We start from the raw sequence: 21,110 nt of genomic DNA, 5'->3' as shown, positions 1-21,110 counted from the left end.
GGCCACCGGGGCCTACTGATGTGTGTGATGAGTGAACTCTGGCCCATGAGGTCTGATCCCACAGAGAAGCTACTGTAGGCTGAAGTGCTAAAAACCTACATGCTGGCAATGATAGAAAGATATCAGAATGCCCAGTGCATCACAGCTTTCTATCTATTGATCTGTGAAGCTGTGTCCACACATCTCCCCACGCAATATAAGGATGAGGGTTTTCATGTTGTTGCTGATTCGTGCATGGTGGCTTAGATAGACATTTGGCAAAACGTTTGGCTTATTTTCACCTATTTAATGGCCCGAATACAAGTGCTACTTCTTTGTTGTTGCAAAGTTACTGTTTTCCCATCTCCTTTGGTGACAAGTATATCAGAACGTTTACAAAATAAGGACAACACTTCAAAATAAAGCCACTTAAAATCTGTACTTCAAGAACACTTGAGTTGCCTGAGCATCATTTTTATCATATTCAGTCAGTAATAGTGACTGAATGTGGCGTTTGTGTGTTCTGCTGTGGGTTGTTGAGGCAACAGTTATGATTATGGATTTCCACCTTTATCTTAACATAAAAGGCTTTCATTCAAAGCGGAGTTTTCAGTGGCTCTGTATACATAATAGTTTAGTCAGGGTGATAAAAATACATCATGGGCCATTATCTTTGTTTGAGTTTCCATCAGGCATTTGAAGTGGATTGTGATTATAAATGCCCTTTTAACTGATTTAAAGATGCTGTAGTTAGATATGGCTTTCAAAATAGGTAGAAAACGTCCTATTGAAGAATCTTTGTTGTTTGTGATTTGTAGAAACATGTTTTTAGCTCAGAAAAACAGAAATGGCACCAGCTTACACATCTGATTTCTTTGTATCTTTTTTCTCCTAAAGCACATCCATTAAGTGGATTTTATTTATTTGCTTTTAGACAATCCATGTTTCTCTGTGTGTCTCATAACATATGACTGTATTTTATTACCATCACATTGTAAGTTCTGTTTGGGATCATAATTACAGAAGATGTTTTCTCAAAAATGAGTCGTCTGAGCTATATTCAGTGTATCAACACTATAAGTGGCTCTACAGAGTAATAACTGCAGGAAATTATCCAATAGCTGGGGTTGTTGGTTTTCCTCCACAATGGAAAAACATGCCTCATTATCCACTTGCAGGATGTCCTGATAATCCAAAAGTAGATTTTGTTTACTCTCTTTTTAATGAATGAGCTAAAAAAAAAAAAAAAAAAAAAAAAAAACAAGGAAAAAAAGGAATATGGTTGTGTCCTTCATGGCCTTTGCTATTTATTTTGTGGGAAAATCAACTATTAACATCATAATATTAAACAAAATCTTAAGGAAAAATAAAACCTCTTCAAAAATATTTCATACACTGTATTCAACTGTATCAGCCCAAAATCCCTGCTGGTATCAGTGTTTCTTCTCTACCTGGTTTGTCTTTTGTCTATCAGAGTGATGAGTAATTCCTGAGCGACAAAGTTACAGAAAGAAAAGTAGTGGTAGCAGTGCTTCTTCATGTTGCAACTAAATGAACTCATAACATCCTGTTGTGTACTCTTCATCTCTTGTCATTTTCATTGTTTTCATTCTTACAACTGATTCAACAATTTAATGAATGCAAAGTGTGACTGCAGCAGCTGTTGCAGTATGTGTTTGTTACTCACTTTATTCTTGTTTTTTTTTAAAAATATATATATATATCAGTTTTTAAATGGTGAAGTGATGCTATTGCTATGGAACCTTACTGCTTAAGCCACTGATAATCAAAAATAAGAAGAAGACACTAAACTAGCATGTCCTTTTTTTTTTTCTTTGTCCTCTTGTGCAGGGTTCCTGAGTACAGGTGACCAGGCAGCCAAAGGGAATTATGGTTTGTTGGATCAAATCCAAGCTCTGCGTTGGACCAGTGAGAACATTGCAGCTTTCGGCGGCGACCCGTTACGTATCACTGTGTTTGGCTCAGGCGCTGGAGCTTCCTGTGTGAACCTTCTCACGCTGTCTCACTACTCTGAGGGCAACCGCTGGAGCAATTCCACCAAAGGTAAGATTCACAGGAATTCGTGGGGGATATTCGCTTAGATGGAAGTATATTTATCAGCGCCTCAGCAGTGTGTGCCCATTTGAGCACTTAATGCAGAGAAAACGCCAAATGGTGGACAGTTTTGTTTTGCAGGTGTTGTTTCATGTCTTAATTTTGTAGTGTAGGTGCTGCCTTTTCAGCAGTTAACTATAAATACAGCATTCAGCTGTGATAATGAGATGCTACCTACATTCAAATGGGGGTGTTTCTACCTGACTGAGATAACTATCTCTAAGTAGAGAATGTTCCAGGGTAAAACAAAGTGTTGCAGTAATGACTGGGGTGAATGGACACGCTGAGTGATGAGATAGCAGGGGGTATAATTTTATTTGCAGGCAGGTATACAAAAACTATACCAGCATACAAGCTTTAGATATAAAGCAAAGAGACGATAACAGATGTTATTGTTGTTGTTTTTTTCCACACAGAATTGACATACCTTAAATTGAACACATTAAAATGGGACATTTTCCATGTAGCAACACATGAGTTGTTGACTTGTTTTCCTAACGTGTTTGTTTGGCAGTGTAATAGGACAAGGTCAAATCAACTGGGAGCATTAAAATGGTAAAACCTAGCCAAGTAAAGTCATAGTTACTTATGTAACACATTTAAAGCAACAGCTGTTTAGCCAAAGTGTTTTTCAATAGAGACATACAATTTGCACTATGGATTTACACATTAAGTTTAAATATTACGGTTAAGACTCTACAGTTTGGTTTATGTTGAGCGTTTACCTGAATCTATTGAATTATATCAACTACAAATGTACCTGTCTAAATTAAATTGTTGAGTTAAGACGAGACTGCAGCAGTAATTATGGGGATTTGCCTGACTGATTGAAAAACGTCACAAAATTTTACATGAGAAACCCAACAAATCCAAAACTGAACTCTAAGCAAGCCTAGTTGTGACAGCCGAGAGGGACAGCTCCTCTTTTAACAGAAAGAAACCTCCAGCAGAACCAGGTTCAGGGAGGATGTCCATCAAGGAGAGAGAAAATCAAAGTAGAGACAGACAAACAACAAACAAGAGAACAAAACCATGGACAGATTGGTGGAACCAGTAGCTCCAGATCAGGCCCCATGTAGCTCCAGAACAAGAAATACCTGCAGGGAGGTAGATGACAGAGAGGATAAAACCCAAACTACTGGAGAGAGAAGATACAAAGTTAATAACATGCAACAGTGCATATAATTGCATGGAGGAAGTGACAAGGATGAACAGATGTGGAGACAGCTGTATGAACAGGATTGCTGGGGTTTAGCATATTGGCTCGATAAAAACAGAGGTGGAACTGTTACAGTAAAAGAGAGAACTGAGTGAAATCTGGTGACCAATCAATATAAAACAATAGAGCGATGACATGAAAATAAGAAACTAGAATCTATGAAGCTAGAGCAGCTTCAGGAGGATAAGTCTTAGTCCCCCCCATAGTTGAGTAAGGTTGGACTGTGTTAACCCAATATACAGAAAGTTACTGTAGTCCAACTGTGAGGTAACAAATACACGTGTTACATGCCCTTGTGAGACGGTTCTGAGCTGACAAAAGTGGCCCCTTTCAACACTGCTAACTTGTTAATCAAGTTCAGGAATACACAAGATTTTTGACTACATTATGCACATTTTCAAACAAACCACCACGCTAATTGTTAACTCAATGAAGAGTGCTGTGTTAACCAAATATGATTAATTCACTTTTATTTTTATTTAGTTGAAGGATGTTTTTTGCCATCCAGTATTTGATGTACATGTATTTGCAGTCTGAAATAGAAGATGTTGTTTAATTTATTTCTCTATATTTTTTTTTTTATTAAATACTGACTTGAATGTTGACTCGTAATGCAATGTTTGTATGATCAGTGAAGCTGGGAAGGCTGTGAAAAAGGTCAAGACTATGCCCATCTGTTGTATTACAATCACCCTGAAAGTCAGGTATCTTGCATTGATTCAAAATAAGCTATAGTTATTATATTTATTTTAAAGAAAAAAACACCTTGTGACAACAATAAGGTTTATTGATATAGAGTTTTTAAAGTGTGGGGATAACAATGGATCTCTGTGGCATAGTGGTGAAATCCATGTGAAGTTTTAGATACAGAGGCACAAACTGGATGCATTCATTGTTGGTTTATTGCTTTCTATGAAATTGGTTGATGCTGAAGAAATTATTGAATATCAACATCTGTGCCATTTAACAAAGCTCGTTTTTCACTGATTGGTGTGATTATTAAACACAATATTCATTCAGCTTTGCTTTGCCTTTAAGAAAAATGCAATTTTACCTCATCTCAACCACCTGGATGAATACTGCTTAATTTCAGTTCTATTCAGTTTTTTTTTTAATCTCCATATGTATTTGTGAGCAGATGTTATATTCTGAGAATCTTCTATTTATGTGATAATAAGTTCCTTTTTTCCCCTTCTTCCTCACTGTCCCTCTGTTGTTTTTGTCTCCAGGCCTGTTCCAGAGAGCCATCGCCCAGAGTGGCACAGCTCTGTCTAGCTGGGCCGTCAGCTTTCAGCCAGCCAAGTACGCACGGATGCTGGCCCGTAAGGTGGGCTGTAACCTGGAGGACACTGTAGACCTTGTGGCGTGCCTGCAGAGAAAGCATTACAAGGAGCTTGTGGATCAAGACATCCAGCCTGCTCGCTATCACATTGCCTTTGGCCCTGTTATTGATGGAGACGTTATACCCGATGACCCTCAGATACTGATGGAGCAAGGTATCAGTTCACTTTGCTTAAGAGTCAGCAACTTCTAACTGTGTTGTTACTTTGAATTTGTAAGTCAACACCCATCTGTATTGTCTCTTACCAGGTGAGTTCCTCAACTATGATATAATGCTGGGAGTGAACCAGGGCGAGGGCCTAAAGTTTGTGGAACTTATTGTGGACAATGAAAACGGCGTACAGGCCAATGACTTTGACTACGCCGTATCCAGCTTTGTGGATGATCTCTATGGTTATCCAGAGGGCAAAGACATCCTCCGAGAAACCATCAAGTTTATGTACACCGACTGGGCTGACAGGCACAACCCAGAGACGCGCCGGAAGACGCTATTGGCCCTTTTCACCGATCACCAGTGGGTGGCACCAGCTGTTGCCACAGCTGACCTGCACTCCAGTTTTGGGTCGCCAACCTACTTTTATGCCTTCTACCACCACTGTCAGACAGAACAGGTGCGTCTCTAGGTTTCAGAGTGATTGCATGTCTGCATTATGCATTATCTTAATGTGACATAAGTTCTAATATACTGGTATTTTGTTCTGGATTTCTAAAGTCTTAAGTGACTGCTGACATATGCAGAATCATACACACGGTTTTATATTTTGAAGTGTGTTGTACAATCTATGGCAAATTTTTGCAGCATTGTTAACTTGGTGTGGAAACCCACCGCCTCCAAATTTACATTTCGTTCAGCTTGGACACACATTGACACTTTAAATTCCCAGAAAGAATCGCTCACTGTATGCAATTTAATTTGCTATAATTACTGTAAACCAGCAAGCGAAAAGCTGGCAGTTTGTTGTCGCCTCCACAAAACGTTTCAGAGCCAAAGAAGTGACACTTTCATCCAGTAAACAAGGAAAATGAGGAGTGGTGATTAAAATCCAGAAATTTTGCTTTTACATTTTATTAGTATTTTTCATTCAGCTGGCTACAGCTGGTAATATGTACTCTATGTTTTTGTTTACATTCATCACAAAGCAATTTTCTTCTGTCATTACCATCCTTTTATTTCTCATCTTGTCTCTCTCTGTAATACACTGAATAATGAGCCATTTGCGGTTAAAATATTATTGTATTTCCCTTTTCTTTTCTCAAAATTATATGTATTTCCCAGTCTCTTCCATCTGACTGCATGTGTGCATCACCACAATATCTATCATGCAAAAAATAATGCTATTTATGTCCTTTTTCTGTCACATGAATACAATAATACTGATGTGATTTGATTCTGTCTGCTGCTCATTAGGTACCGCCGTGGGCAGACGCAGCACATGGAGATGAGATCCCATATGTGTTTGGGCTTCCCATGATTGGACCAACAGAGCTGTTTCCCTGCAACTTCTCCAAGAACGACGTGATGCTCAGTGCTGTGGTCATGACCTACTGGACAAACTTTGCCAAGACGGGGTATGATTACACACAAATGTGACTCATAAGGACCAAAACAGCTCATTTTCCATGTGTTGTCCGCATGAACCTGGATAGCACCATCTTACCTCAATAAAGTCTGACTTCAGAGCATATTAAATGCAACATCTGAAGGAGCTACAGCTCAGATGTACTGTATACCCGTTCTCTAGCTAGCAGCTTTAAAAACTAAGTGGTTTTATTGTGCAGGGAATGATGGCTAACCCTTTCATGTCAGCATTGATATCCATAATAGTTACTTTGCATGAGGAAAATAATTCCATTGTTTAATTTTTGGATGGAACCCTTTTAAGAAAGTTGTATTTTCTCTAATTTGATGTAGAACCCACTATGTAAAGACAGATGAAAACGTATCTTTCCATTATAATAAGATCGGAAGTCTGGCAAAAGGAGTGTAAAAGACTAATGAGGGCTTATGAGAGGGGAAGCATCGGAGATGTGACATCAAAATGACCAACAAGAGCACTTGTCAAGGCAAATGGCAATAAAGAAAAAGAAATAAAGTCAAAATGGGGTGATTTTCACTGCATGACCAGAACATATGGATATGAGTGATAGAGGATGATTTTTGTCAAAAGACAATAAAAGGCCTGGGATGGAGTTTGTTATTATGAACTTTAAGCATGTGTAATGCAGCTGCACAACGACAGACTTTGCATTAAAACCATCTTATTTGACTGCTGCACTTTTTAAAAACTTTCTAAAAAATTTCTTTTTTTGGCATTTTTTTGCAAATATTCAATATATAATATGCAGGTATTAAATAATAGTAATCATTACAAATAAAAGAAATATGCCACAGAAAAGGAAACATGGGGATACCCTATAAGGTGAAGCACCCAGTGGGATTTCACAAAGTAAGAAAATCATAATTTATACTGTGATCATGTGCAAGCATTCCACCTAATTATACAAACAATGTCATTGCCTGGCTTACGAGCTTCAAATTGTTCATATACATAACATAGTTCTGTAAAAGGTCTTCTGCCTGAGGCTAATTTACACAAATTTGCGAGTATTTCCTCTGCACTTGCACTTGATCAACATACCATTATAAGCCCGTGAACTAATTGATAATTTCATTGCAGTTGTGTTTCCTTGGTATTAACCCACATTTGATGACCAGGAATAGTGAATTATGCTATTGGGTTTTATGAACTGTACAGTGTAATTGGTATTCTTTGCAGATACCCTCTACATATCTTCAAATACATAATTAATTAATGGTCGCAGCCTGAAGAGTGACATTCTCGATGGGACAAAATTAAAATCCTTTTTTCCCCCCCCTTCTGTCTGATGTTGCCTTCCAGCATATAGCCATGGCGGTAATTGTTTTTCTGGAGCTTAATGGGGGGACATTGGCTTTTTCCGTGCACTGCCCAGTAGCCCTGAGGGGAACAGAAAGGCACTAATGATCTACATATATAACCCCAAATTGACGTGGAATGCTGGGTACCTGGGAGATTTATGCCACCAATTTGAATGGTTAAGCGTGTTCCTGATGAGGTCTGGCTAGCTCCATATGCCGCTCTCAGACAATGGGGCGCTCAGTAGGTCTGAATGGGCCTCAGTAGCTCACATGGCTGGCTCTGTTCTGCTCAGATTAAGTGCAACTGGGCCTATTTAGCACAGGCTCCCATGTTGAATGTGGTCTGTAAGCTCCTATTCGGAATATAAAAGGGGCATTCATATGAGTTGCTGACTTGCATTTACACTGTATTTAAGTCTTGTGTTATTACCGCTCGTCTAAACTTGAACAAAAATAGATGTCACAAAACATTTTTTAAAAGTAGCTATTTCTAAGTTTGTGTATAGCAGTCAATGAAGCATATGCTTTATGGAAATTATCAGCATGGTTGAATTGCATCTTTGCCCAAACATATTCTTTGGCTGTAAGCTTCTTTTCATGTATAAATTATATATAAACAAGTTCACTTCCAAGAAGACATCCATAATTTAGAAACTGTGACATGCATTTTTTGCATTTTAATGAAACTTCAAATTAGAGAAACTTCTAAGGTTATTAGCTATTTTAAGACCTTTCTATTCAATCAGAATTTTTAGAAAACCAATCGTCTATGAGCGATAATACCCCTTTTGACCTTTTTTGGATTTTATCAGGTGTGCTATCTCAGACACTGTTGATTAAAATTTGATGAAACCTGCAGGCTGAATTTCACCACTGCATTCCAGTATTTTCGTAATTATACTGATTAGCCTCAGGCAGATGCTACACTTAGGTCAAAATGAAAATTGTAATAACCAGACAGTTGTGTCGCAAAAGGTCCACTCCACCTTTAGCTTTAGTTCCTCCTGTCCTCTGAGGTAAACAATTACATGAAGACATACCTACTAAGCATCAACTGCATCGTCCATGAGGTGTTCTCTGTCTTCTGTTGCAGTGTTCAGAGGGGCTTCTGTGGTGCTGAGCTATAGGGCCATCAGCTAATCTCACCTCTCTGTGACTTTTCTCATTGGAAACGTTTTTCTCCTTTGTACTTTCTTCACAGGGATCCAAACCAGCCGGTCCCCCAGGACACCAAGTTCATCCACACCAAGCCCAATCGTTTTGAAGAAGTTGCATGGACACGCTACAACCAGAAAGACCAGCTTTACCTACACATTGGCCTGAAGCCCCGGGTCAAAGAGCACTACCGTGCCAACAAGGTATATACTGTCCTGCTGACTGCACTTACTGTTTTCATGTTAACATTTTCAGTGCTGACATAGATCCCTAAAATGGAATACATACATTTTGGAAACCCTGCTGTTTTGGAACTTTTAATAACTGCCTCACTTTTAATCAATGCAAATCACAGTGGTAACCTGTGCTGTGGACAGTTGAAATAGGGGCATTTTCTTCCATAAAAAGTAACTCTAGATAGAACTTTACACACTGTTCTGTGAATGTGGATTGTCCAGAATAACAAGGACTGTTTCTGGAAAGACAACTTTTTCAGAATATTCTGAATGTTTTATCACAAACTAAAATCCACTCACCTGTTGATAGTATTTCAGAGTACAATAGCCAGATTTCACTAGGAAGAAGTTAGAGCATTCTCTTTTAAATTGTATTTAATTTTATTTGTACATATACTTTATGTACTTTTAAATGAAACATGTTAAATGAAACTGAAGAAAAAAATTCCTCTGAAGCATTGTGAAATAACATCATCGCCATTACTATGAATATTAATAACAATAATACAACACCACTATTATTAATATTATTTAATTGGTGAATTGATTCATTAAAAATACACATAAACTCAACTAATGTACCCTTTAATACTTTATAAGCTGAGTACAATAAATAGTACTTTCATTGTTAAGCTGCCTGTTGAATTTTTTTTTTCTTTTGCATCTTTTAAAATTTCCTTAAGAGATGAAATCAGTTTTTGTAGCAATGCCACCACTGCAAATACTAATGCACTGCAACACAACCAAAAAGTCAAATGCACTGATATGCCCCAAAAATATTTTGAAAAAACAATGCCTGCTGAATATAAAAATGCACGGCTCTGATGGTGCTGCATCATCCTGACTTTGACTGCTCTGTTGATGATAATTTCATTGTAGAAACCGTGAATAGAAGAAGAAAAAATAAACATTTAGGGTAATGAGGTGACATACAATCACAATGACGTGTTAGAAGATTGCAATAATCAATTAAATCACCCGCTATGCATCCGTAAATTGCGTTCAGCCCCTCTGTCCATGGGGTGACAATCAGAATTCTGCTTCTGTTTGGCGCTATCGTTGTTTGATAAAGTCAAACAAAAGAAAGCAATGTTCTGCAGCTGTTTGTTCAGCACAACACAGTGTCTGAAAGTAAATTTTAAGAGTTGTTTACGAGTTGGTGATGATGTGACACTACAGGAGGTGAAGGAGGAGATGAGTTCTTGTTAGCTTCTGCCCAATTTAAGCCCTGGGAATACTGAGTATTTCTGACACACTAATGTGAATCAATGGATAGAAAAACTCAGAGTCTACTGAGCTTGATGGAAACTTTGTGATACCTCTTATCCAGGATCACAGTTGTTAAGTTCAGTGAACCCAGGTAACCTAAAGAGACCTTTGTATCATATCATGACAGCTATCCTCCTATTTCTTATCTCAAGGCTCATCTTTTCTCTCTCTGCTTTCCTCTTACCCCAACCAGTCGAGGCAAACAGTCAGCTTCTCTTGTAGGATTCTTCCTGTTAAAAGGCAGTTTTTTCTCCCCAGTGTTGTAAAATGCTTCTCAAGGATGAATTGTTGGGTTTGTCTGCATTAAAATGAAAGGTCTTGAACTTAAATGTTAAGTGTGCTGAGATGTGCCATGTCATGATTTAGTGCTGAATAAAATAGAATTTAATTGAATTTTGTGTTGAAATATTCTCCAGTTATGACCTACAGATGCAAGAAGTCAGTTTGTTGATCTTTCTGTTTTATGATTCTTTTATCTCCTAATTTTTCTTAAAGTCCTGCAAAGCAAAGCTTCTGATTTATTACCATGATATTGAAATATTGCTGCATTCTCGTCTTAACATAATTCCATATTGACTTTAGTATGCACTTATGACAATTTTCATACAAGCTACCCCTTTATTTTTTCCCCCACTTTATATTTTTTTGTCTTTTTTTCAGGTCAACTTGTGGTTGGAGTTGGTTCCTCATCTGCACAGCCTCAATGAGGTCACCCAGCTCATCCCCACCACCACCAAGGTCAGTACTACATCATGTATAACTCATAACACTACTAAAAAATAACTACCTGAGTCATTCCCTGCACAGTAAAGGTTCTGGAGTACAACCAAGCAACTTAATAAAGGAAATGTAAAATGCAACATTGTAATTGTTTGTTGACCCAAATCCTGCGCTCACCAGCCACTGGTGACCTCCCATTTATGTGATTAGACATGATATGAACTATGGCAAATTAAAGTGTCCAGGATATAAGAAGAAAATATTCTTGTTAGTTACACAGACCTGTGGTTTTACAATGTTGAGAAGAAATTTCACATATAGTGAGCCAAAAATAACAACCATCATGTGATACTAGTTAATAAAAATGTAGTTTTTAGTTCAGTTTTAAATTGGTTTTGGGGTTCTCTCTCTCTCTCTCTCTATTTACAAAATTTGACAGCAGTATTACACTTTCACTTTCATGGGCAACAAATATGAGAATGATTAAAGAAATAGATAAAAACTGATGAAGATACTATAGCTGTCTTTTGCCTGAGCAGTCAGATTCAGTTCACTTTTACATATTGTGGAATATGAATAGATGTGAATGTATGTATTGAATTGAATCATTGATACTGTATTTTGTATCATCTTTTGGTATTTGATTTATTAAACACGGAAGATTCTACAAACTGAATATGTTGTAGGGCTTTTAAACTTAAATCTTCAGGAGATGACTGCCAACAAAGGTCTTTGCTGAAATGTTCCAAGTAGTTCAACATTATTGGAAATACAGTAATACACTTTTTTGCCTGTTAGATTGTAGATTAACACCATGTGCACCTTCAGTGTGGAGCCAGAGCGAGGATGTTATTACCTTTGCACTGATGCTTTGAGCTCAGTGAAACAGTCTATCTGTGTCCAAAGTTCATGGTTGACTTAACAAACATAAAAGAACTTGTTGAAGGTTAGTTATATAGAAAGTTGTTTTTACAGTTTGAAAGGATTAAGGTTGCTTGATTCCTCTGTCTTTCTGTATTTACACTAAGCTAGTCTTGGCTATAGCTCCATTCTTCATGTACACATTTAAGAGTTGCACTAATGTTTGAATTCATACGAAACATCTTGTAGTCACGTAGATAATGACTGTTTTCTCTATGAGACAAAGTAAAGAATAATAGACTTTATTATGGAAGAGAAGAGTCTGAGTGAAGATTTAAGTAAATAGTTCCAGTGTTTTCCCAACTAAGCGTGCAGAGCTTTTCTTTAATAAAGAAGTATGTGGTGGCATAAAGTAGACTCTATATCCTTGAACATAATAAAAACTCTTCAAATAAAGTATATATTATCCATTTGCCTTCCTGTCTTCAGATCCCTCCACCAGAAGCGACCAACCGCACACCAAAGACCAAAGTGTTGGTGACCAAGCGCCCGAACCCGACTCCGTTCCCCACCGAGACCCAGGACAGCCAAAACCAACCACATCTGGTGGACCAGCGTGACTACTCCACTGAGCTGTCGGTGACCATCGCTGTGGGAGCCTCCCTGCTGTTCCTCAACATTCTGGCCTTTGCCGCACTTTACTATAAAAAGGACAAGCGCCGGCATGACGTCCACAGACGCTGCAGCCCCCAGCGAAGCGCCGCCAATGACCTGGCCCACACTCAGGAGGAGGAGATCATGTCCCTGCAGATGAAGCAGCACTCGGACCTGGACCGGGATTGCAGGGGTGTGGGCGACTCTCTGCACCCGCACGATGTGGTGCTGAGAACTGCCTGCCCACCGGACTACACTCTGGCCATGAGGCGCTCGCCGGATGACATCCCACTCATGACGCCAAACACCATAACCATGATCCCCAGCACCATGGGAGGGCTCACCTCACTCCACTCTTTCAACACCTTCCCCAGCAGCGGGCAGAATAATACCCTGCCCCACCCGCACCCACACTCACACTCCACCACCCGGGTATAGCCCTGTGGATGCACCCATGCAGGCAGGACTCTGATGGCTGAGGCAAAAAAGCTTACGCCGTTGCTGCAGCGGAGACTTAAGGCCAATTTGCTGACCAATACAAATATGTCAGAAGCTGAAACGCCAGCCTGGAGTTGCCAGACACCCATGGAATTACACTGGGATTGTACGACACCCTGTTAATACCTGCAGGAATATATTCAAGGGTTTCTGAGGGTTTGGACCAGAGGAAAAAAACAAAAAAAAAGAATAATTATGTTTTTGTACAAAAATTAAAGACAAGAAGAAAAAAATGCATATAAAGAGATGAAGAAAAACAACCTCATGAGCTCAAACAAGGAGGAGGATGTTTTTTTTTATTGTTATTATTATTTTTGTTCTGATATTGCAGCAAAACAAGGTACAGTGAAATACGTTTTCTTTCTAGCGACAGATATGGCCTTTGGGATCTTTTGACAAATGACTGCTTGACAGTATTATCTGGAAGCAGAACAGAGCATCAGACACGCCTTGGAGGTGAGAAGAGGGGAGCACTTTGTAAAAGAAAGAAAAGAGATTGTTTTCCTTTGGCATCACACTGCAGATTTCTCTGTTTGTGGGGCACAAAGTAGATGCCATGCAAACCAATTTAGGCATGTTTTAACATCATAAATGGAGGCTATGTAAGATAAGGCAAAAACGATTGTTGCAAAGAGCAAAGGAAGGATGGAAAACTTCAAGAAAAAGAAACCCTGTATGCACAACAGAACCATTTTGAGGGAAAAAAAAATCTTGCAAATACTTTTCATCCATTTATTTTTGAGGACTGGGAACAATTTTATTGTATAGAACCTATTTACATATCTAGATCTGTACACTAAGCACCAAGGCTGTTTAAGCCCTCTTCTCTTGGGAGGGGCGTCCATACTGCAAACCTGCCAGCAGGACAGAACCAGTGGAGATGGGGATCCACCGACTGGCGTTCTGGCAGTTCCAACTTCAACACAGAGAGCTGGGGGACAAAGGATAATTGGATATTTTAGCACGATGCGCATGACAATTTATCTGCTTGATGGCTGCTCTGCTGATTATGTCATTATTAAGAATAATTTTCACCCTCTCCCTTGCATTGGAGAAATTTCAGACATACTTCCTGATTGGATTACAGGAAAACACACACCCTTGCAGGACCATGGGAAAATACAGTTCCAGGTTGTGGATGTTTGGGGGCTGGAGTTGGGGGCAGAAAGGGGAGGGGGATGGGGATATGGTAAAACTTTCTTGCATAGCATAATATAGCTTGAGTGGAGCTGGGTATATAAGGACTAGTTTTGTACTCTGTGTGTTGGTACTACTTTTTGATAGTGGTTAAATCACATTACACTGTATCAATCAAACTCATTGTACCTTCAGTTGAGATCAGTGTTCTTTGCTATTCTACCTATTGGACCACTATACCATATAGAAGTAATTACCTGCACTGTTTATTCCATTTGCCCTTTTTTATTTTCTTTTAACTGGGGGGTGTGTTGACTGTTTCAGATAGTGGAGAGTGAAAAATACAGTGGACGAGTGAATCTCTGGGCTATGAAGATTTTCTTTTTTGTTTATCCAACCTGGCTCTGTAGCCCTGTTTAAAACATGAATGCCTATACATGACAAATACAAGTCAAAGCCAAGCACAGACAGATCACACTGGATGGAAATGCACAGTGGGTGGGTGAAAGGAAGCACTAGGATCAGGGTAGGTCATTTCCCATGGTACGGTTTGCATCTATTTTTTTTTCTTTCGCCAAGGTTTGCCCATACTAGGAGGTATAAATGTATATGAAGGATGCAGAAAAGGCCTCTCATTGATGCTGAGACCCACATTTCCCCTTCTTTGCCTCATTTGAAAGAGCTAATACTTTCCTTTCTTTCTTTCTTTTTTCTAACGTGGATTCTCTACTGTCTCATCGCTTAAGCCGAGGTGACAGTTTGGGCTGTTTAGCAAAACAGCTCCTCTCACATGCCCACCATCTTCAGTTGCCTGTCTCCTGCAAGGCTGTCTGCCATTGCTAACATCTTTAGGTCAGTGAAGCCTCAGCAGCTAACAATGTTAGCCACTAGAGTAGAAATGAGTCATGCAACAAAGCAGGCTGCAGTCGAATCCTGTCGCTTAAGAGGCTGGAGCCACTGTGGGGGTAAAGTGGTGATCTTCAAAACAGACAGAGAGAGGAATATCACAGATGGCAAGCCCATTGTGCTCGGATATAGAAATCTGTCTGCTACCGCAGAGATGCTATTTGGTAAGCTGAAACGCTTGTCTCCCTGTTTTCCTTTCACTGAAATATAGATGTGTGCAGGCCTCTGTTGTGAGACTACATCCTGCCCCTCTCCACACTCTGCAGTCATTCAAAACGAGTGCAGACTACTGTTACCCTGTATAACATTGCAGCAGACAAGCTGAATGGAAAATCTTCTCTGTCAGAGGGAGCGTTGCTTTTTGGAATATGATTTAAATTGAGTAAACTAATTATATGTTTGCTCCAGATTGGTTCCCCGGATGAAATGAGCAGCCAGAGCTTGATCTGGGATTTAAACAAAGGAAAGATTCCAAGGCTATTATCACACATCATCCTCGCAGGCCAGGGACTTCTTTAATACCTTTCTTTGAAACACATGCCAACAACATAAAAAAAGGGTGAAATTTAGGATCTGGGGAAAATCTGTCCTGTAGGTCTGCTGGCAGTGTATCAACAAATCATGAGCTTTGTAGCTTTAGCGCTAAGCTTGCCCGTTGCTGATTGTAGACTCACATGCATTCAAGCATTGTCACATAGGACAATGTGTTACGTAATTAGGGTTTTCAACATTTTGGTATCTGCACAATATATTGTATATCGGCAACCCCTTGTGATTGCCTGTACTTGGAATCAAGATTTATTAGACCCATATAAAAAGCAACATGGCCCTGCTTTTGTAACTCAGTGGCTGAAATACATTTCACAAGATGTGGATGTGATGCTTGGAAAAAAAAAGTCAGATGCTGATTATAGCTGGCAGTGGGTGTTGAGAACATTTTTGTGAATGCAAAAACCACTTTTGTGCTAAACAGCATTGCGGCCACGAAGGTCTTCATACATAGAGCGTTAGTTTAAAATATACAACAGGTCAGCTCTGTTGGATCAGACTTATGACCCCAATAATGGCCCCAACCCAGACTCAAAGACTAACACGACACCTGGGATGCCTCTTGAGGAAAAGGACTAGCATGTAGTGAATTACTTTGTCACCCGATGGAAAACCTCCAGGATGCAAACGGCAAAAGAGGAATGTTTCATTTTTTAGTGAACCCAACAATTTGACTGTCATCGTCCGATCAGGAGCGTTACATCAAATAGATGACCCCTGCCGATGAGACATCACCCTTTGCACACATGCTGCTGTGGAAATAAACATGCTTTGCTACTGAGTGGAATGGAAAAAGCCGGACCAATATGGTTCCAGTCACTTTCATTCATAAATCTGTGTTTTCTATAAACATTTATCATTGCTGTAGGCTATAATTGGTGGATCCTCCATGTAATTTGCCATAGCCAAGTCACAGCTACAACTCTACAGTCACATCAACTGATCATCTTAAAAGAGGAAAAAAAAAATATATATTCAGAGGCATTTCACATTAATTCATTTTAGATCCACTAAAAATCATTTTGACGTATCTGCACTTTTGGCGCTACAAAACCCTTTCAGCTCTTGGATTGCAAAATTGCAGTAGATTGAATAATTAAGAACAATTTTTCAGGTCTCGTCATATAATTTTATTCTAATAACAAGTACAATTGACTCTGCACGACTAAATTAGTGAACTGCTACTCATAACCAGTTGCTTCATCTATTCAGGGGAACATCACGAAGATTGAGATAGTACATAGCACCAAATTCAAGCACTGCTCTCTGGAGAAATGACAAAAGGGGCAAAGCAAGGGTCACCCACTGAATAAAACATATAATTGCACTGATGGGTAAATAGTCAAGCAATTGCAGTGCCATGCTAAGCGGCTGACAGCCGAGTATGAATCTTAATTAATAACTCGCCATGCGCTCAGTTGTCTGATTGACGATAGGTGAGGAACACAAGCCAACTGTAGCATGAGGGAAGTGACAGAAGATCTAGTCAGCAGCTGACACATTTGAAATTATAAGTGGAAATTACTAGGAACTGTGGTGAAATTAATGCATGGTGGCAGTTGCTAACAGGAATTAGCCTGGGTGGTGACGACAGAAATACAGTCCTAATTTTCTCATACAGAACAAGGCGTCCTGCTGGATCGCTGGAGGATGTAAGGCTAGGCATACTGACAGAAAAAAAGTTGTTGGAGGGGAGGTGCTGCAATGACTCATGAATCAGGGGTTATATAAGTGAGCAAGTGCATTAAATGGATGTAATTCTATTTTGGAGAAGCATGGCTACAAAAGCAATGCAAGGTGAAATGGCTACATTTTCGAAAAAAAGAGAAAAAAAGCTACTTTTGTGGAAAATTAAAGCATTAGACGACCTTCGGCTGTACAGATTGAGAAAGCCAGTGATAAGTGATAACTTCAAAACTTACACAAGCAGGAAGGGGAAATAAAAAAAAAGAAAAAAGAGTGATGGGAGATAAATTAAATCTTGAGCTAGCTGCACAAATTGAGAGTCAGCTAAAGTAGACCTCAGCATGACTGATTGAAGAACTGGCCAAATGCGGCATCCCTTATGATCAAAATAATGTGAAAAAGGATTTTGAACACACGGGAGCAGAAGAAGAGAGGAACCACTGACCAACCACAGCTTTAGACCCAACACCTTTAATGAGACTAAAACACATGTTTGGCGGTTCTGGCGGCTGACAATGATAGATAGCCTGCTACTTGATTAATGGCATAACAGGCAACCAGAGTCACAGTGCTCCACTTACAAAATATGTTCAGTCTTAACATCCCAAGAATTGAGCCAATCAACAATTTATGCTCTGGCAACCACACTGGAATTGACATCTGCTTTCCATAACAAGCTTATTTCATATATGAACCTGGTTAACTGACTATTTTTTGGTCTGCAGACTGACTTGTTCACCATTAGTGTCCAGTACATGTTGGCTCATCTACTAACTTTGTGTTTAGTCAGCTGAATGTTAAAGGTGCCCTGTGAAATCTCCATTATTTGGTTTATTCAGTGTTTTTGCCAAATATAATCATTATGTCCTAACAGACATGTCAAATGCATCGCCTACCTCATAGAACACTTGTAGAGATTTCATTATTGAATGCTTTTGTTCAGCTTTCCGTCTTGTTTTTCTTTGCAACTACAGATTGTTGCTTTTTGTTTTCGACCTCCCCAGTTGTCAGTATGCATTGCTGCCTCCCATGCTCTTTACATGCATGTACATGTTGGTAGAGCATGCAATACCAACCCTTTATCATCAAAACATTGCTCAACAGCACCTCTAGTGGTCATAAACTCTGCAGGGTACCTTTAATGTTGCTGCTCACTTGTGAAAACCTCAGCTTACACTTATGTCAAGTCAGACATGTTTTCAAGTAAGGGCTAGGTCTTAACAGACTAGGGCTAACAACAGTTCAGATTGAGTGAAGTATGACTGAAAGAGGATTCATTCATTTTATCCCATCCACACTGCAAGTGCCAAGATTCAAAAGGCTTCTGTTTGTCACACGCTCATACAGTATGTACAGTGAAATGAAAAGTGACTGTTCTCAAGGCTGGACTACTGCAGGGACTTCTCCCTCTCTGTTCATTTAGTGTGAATTTTTACATGAGATAAGACAAAAAAAGAAAAAAAAATACATAAAGTAATAGCAGATGAGAGGCAATGTCATTCCCATTAACAAACATGTCTTTGATTTCAAAATAATTCATTTATTTATTTTTATTTTAGACAGGAGCAGTTAACACTATATTCCCAGAATGTCACTCATACATCATGCAAGGAGATTTATCCCAAATCTGTGCTGCAATGAGACAAAAGTGATCACACTAAATATGTATCAGCTGTTTTTGTTGGCCAAGTGAAACAAGATCTTAAATCTGTGACAGATGTTATCTGGAGCCTATGCATTTACTATTTCCATCACAGAGTGAAATGAAAAATAGAGCTAATTGTTTTTAAGCTGCCAAAAGTTATTGTTTACCAGGTATTTAGTGTTTTGCAGGACTTATTCTCGGGTAACTGGGATCTGCATTTACACCATCACAACATACTAAAACTCTCCACTGTAACCAGCACGATGGATTCTTTTAACAGCTCTTTTTAAATGCAGGGCAAGTCACACCTATCCTTTGACAGAGGAATCATTAGGCCTTTAAACTAGGAACTAATAACCTTAAAACCTGACTGGATAGTTAAACGGGCAAATAAAATATGAAAAGAAGCTAAAATTGAATTGCTGCTTTTACACTTTATATTCTGTGGCAGATTTACAGGGAACACAAGGAGTTTTTTGTTTCATTTTGTTTTGGGTTTTTCTTTTTCTGAGGGGAAAAGTATGCCTTTTGTTTAAGTTTGGTGTACCATAAAAACTTGGACACACTTTCTATTTTGTCACCTTTTTCTAATTCAGTTTCTGGTTCATGATTGAATTCATCTTTGTTAGACCGTGAAAATTCTGTTATTTCCTCAAGCCTTTGCGGTCACATTGAGGACACTGAGTGGGTGCAGCATGCATGAGCAGCAGTGTGTTTCCATGTGCGTTTGGTGAAACACTTTCAAAAAAAAAAAACAACAAAAAAAAACAACAAAAAAAAACCACAGGATTCATGGAGTAGTTGTAAACTTTAAAAAAACACATGGCCTGCAAAAATCTGTCACTCCTTACTGAGTGCATTTACAAGGGAATTCATATGCTGATATTGTTTTTGCCAGTGACTGAGGCTTGTAAACATCATATCCATTAGGGTTTCTTTCTGCAATGTGCCTAATTTCCGTTTCTGTGTTAGGATTTTCAAATATTCTCTTTATTTCGTGTCATATGGTGTCTGGCTTGTCCTGAATAAGACTTGAATTTGGATTTATTTGCTTTTCGCTTGTAATAGCACACATTTAGAACAGCGTTCACATCCAAACAGCAGATGTAAGATAACAGTCTGAGAATGCCCCAGGGTTTAATGACTCCCATCCGGTGTCACCCTCCTTTAAAAACGTGTGTCCATCCTTCATAAAGGGGAAGCTCCGAACCAATCCAGGTAGCATTTCTTCAGTCATTTTCTTTTAAATCCCAACACCAGTATGTTTTAATGAGCCAGTCTAGCAGGGTGAGTATAAATCCACACAGTTCGGGACTGAATACGCTTAAAAAAAACCCTGTTCTAGGGGGATGCTTCACTTTTGTTCCTGTGTAAATCTACCCTGACCGTGGTCAACAGTCAGCCTGTGTTGTAGTGTTTGGGGGGCGGGGAGGGGGGAGAGACAGAGAGATGAACGAGCACTGCGAATGAATGTAACGCAACGTGCCATTTTCTGACCTCAAATCGCAGCAGAAACAACAACAATCAAACCTCAGATTCATCCTGAGAGGTTTTTGCTGGCAGTCTGCAAACTAAAGGTGGACTTGTTCTTTGAATGCCATGTGAAACAGGGGGAACTATGTGAGCAGGTCTGGCATTTGTATTGTAGATTATTTGTCACTTGTCTTTCTTTCTGGTTAAATAGTAATTACTCTTCTGGAGCACAATAAATGATTTTAATATGCTGATATGTTTTTTTTTTCTTTCTTCTTCTCTCGAGTCTTCATTTATTATTTTCTGTGGCTGTTGCTAAGTTGACTAATTTAATTCCTGAAGTACACATCAACTCTCACTCACAAGTAATTACTCTGGCAATTTATTTGTGGCTAGATTAAATTTGTTTCTGTGACTGAAAGCCGAACATGTTTTGTCATCAGCAGCATGCATATTAAGATTTAAAGAAAAAAAATGTCTGCTAAGAATTCCTTTATGTTCTTTATGTTCTTAATAAGGAGACATATTAGACGGTTTCTTTGTCCAGCTTTTCAAATATCTTTCCGTGAATTTTCTGTTAATGCTTTATTTCTGTAGCAAAACTGAACTTATGTGTGTGGTGCATTTTGAATTATGTTACTCTCTCCATCTAACAGTGTCTTTGGATCCATACAGCCCGAAGAAAATTTTCAAAACCAGATTTCTTCTTTGCCTAGACCGTTTCCCCAACACATAACTGAGCTCAACATCACTATGAATTTTTGACAA

The 21,110-nt window shown here is 39.0% G+C and overlaps 1 protein-coding gene across 4 annotated transcripts in view; it reads left to right on the top strand.

Moving 5' to 3' along the window:
* nlgn1 (neuroligin 1) overlaps window positions 1-20,596 on the top strand; it is a 427,486-nt gene extending 406,890 nt beyond the window's left edge. For all 4 annotated transcript variants that reach the window (XM_055005278.1, XM_055005275.1, XM_055005286.1 and 1 more), the window contains 7 exons: window positions 1,831-2,043; window positions 4,543-4,809; window positions 4,904-5,265; window positions 6,063-6,223; window positions 8,755-8,911; window positions 10,874-10,951; window positions 12,284-20,596. In XM_055005278.1, the coding sequence (XP_054861253.1) occupies window positions 1,831-2,043; window positions 4,543-4,809; window positions 4,904-5,265; window positions 6,063-6,223; window positions 8,755-8,911; window positions 10,874-10,951; window positions 12,284-12,886 (1,841 nt within the window). In that variant the 3' untranslated portion in view covers window positions 12,887-20,596. The remainder of the gene's footprint in view (window positions 1-1,830; window positions 2,044-4,542; window positions 4,810-4,903; window positions 5,266-6,062; window positions 6,224-8,754; window positions 8,912-10,873; window positions 10,952-12,283) is intronic.
* The last annotated feature ends 514 nt before the right edge of the window (window positions 20,597-21,110 follow it).

The sequence above is a fragment of the Amphiprion ocellaris genome, chromosome 2 (genome assembly GCF_022539595.1).
Source record: "Amphiprion ocellaris isolate individual 3 ecotype Okinawa chromosome 2, ASM2253959v1, whole genome shotgun sequence".
NCBI lineage: Eukaryota > Metazoa > Chordata > Actinopteri > Pomacentridae > Amphiprion > Amphiprion ocellaris.
The sequence above is the reverse complement of the archived record's forward strand: the minus strand, read 5'-3'. Positions and strand labels throughout refer to the sequence as shown.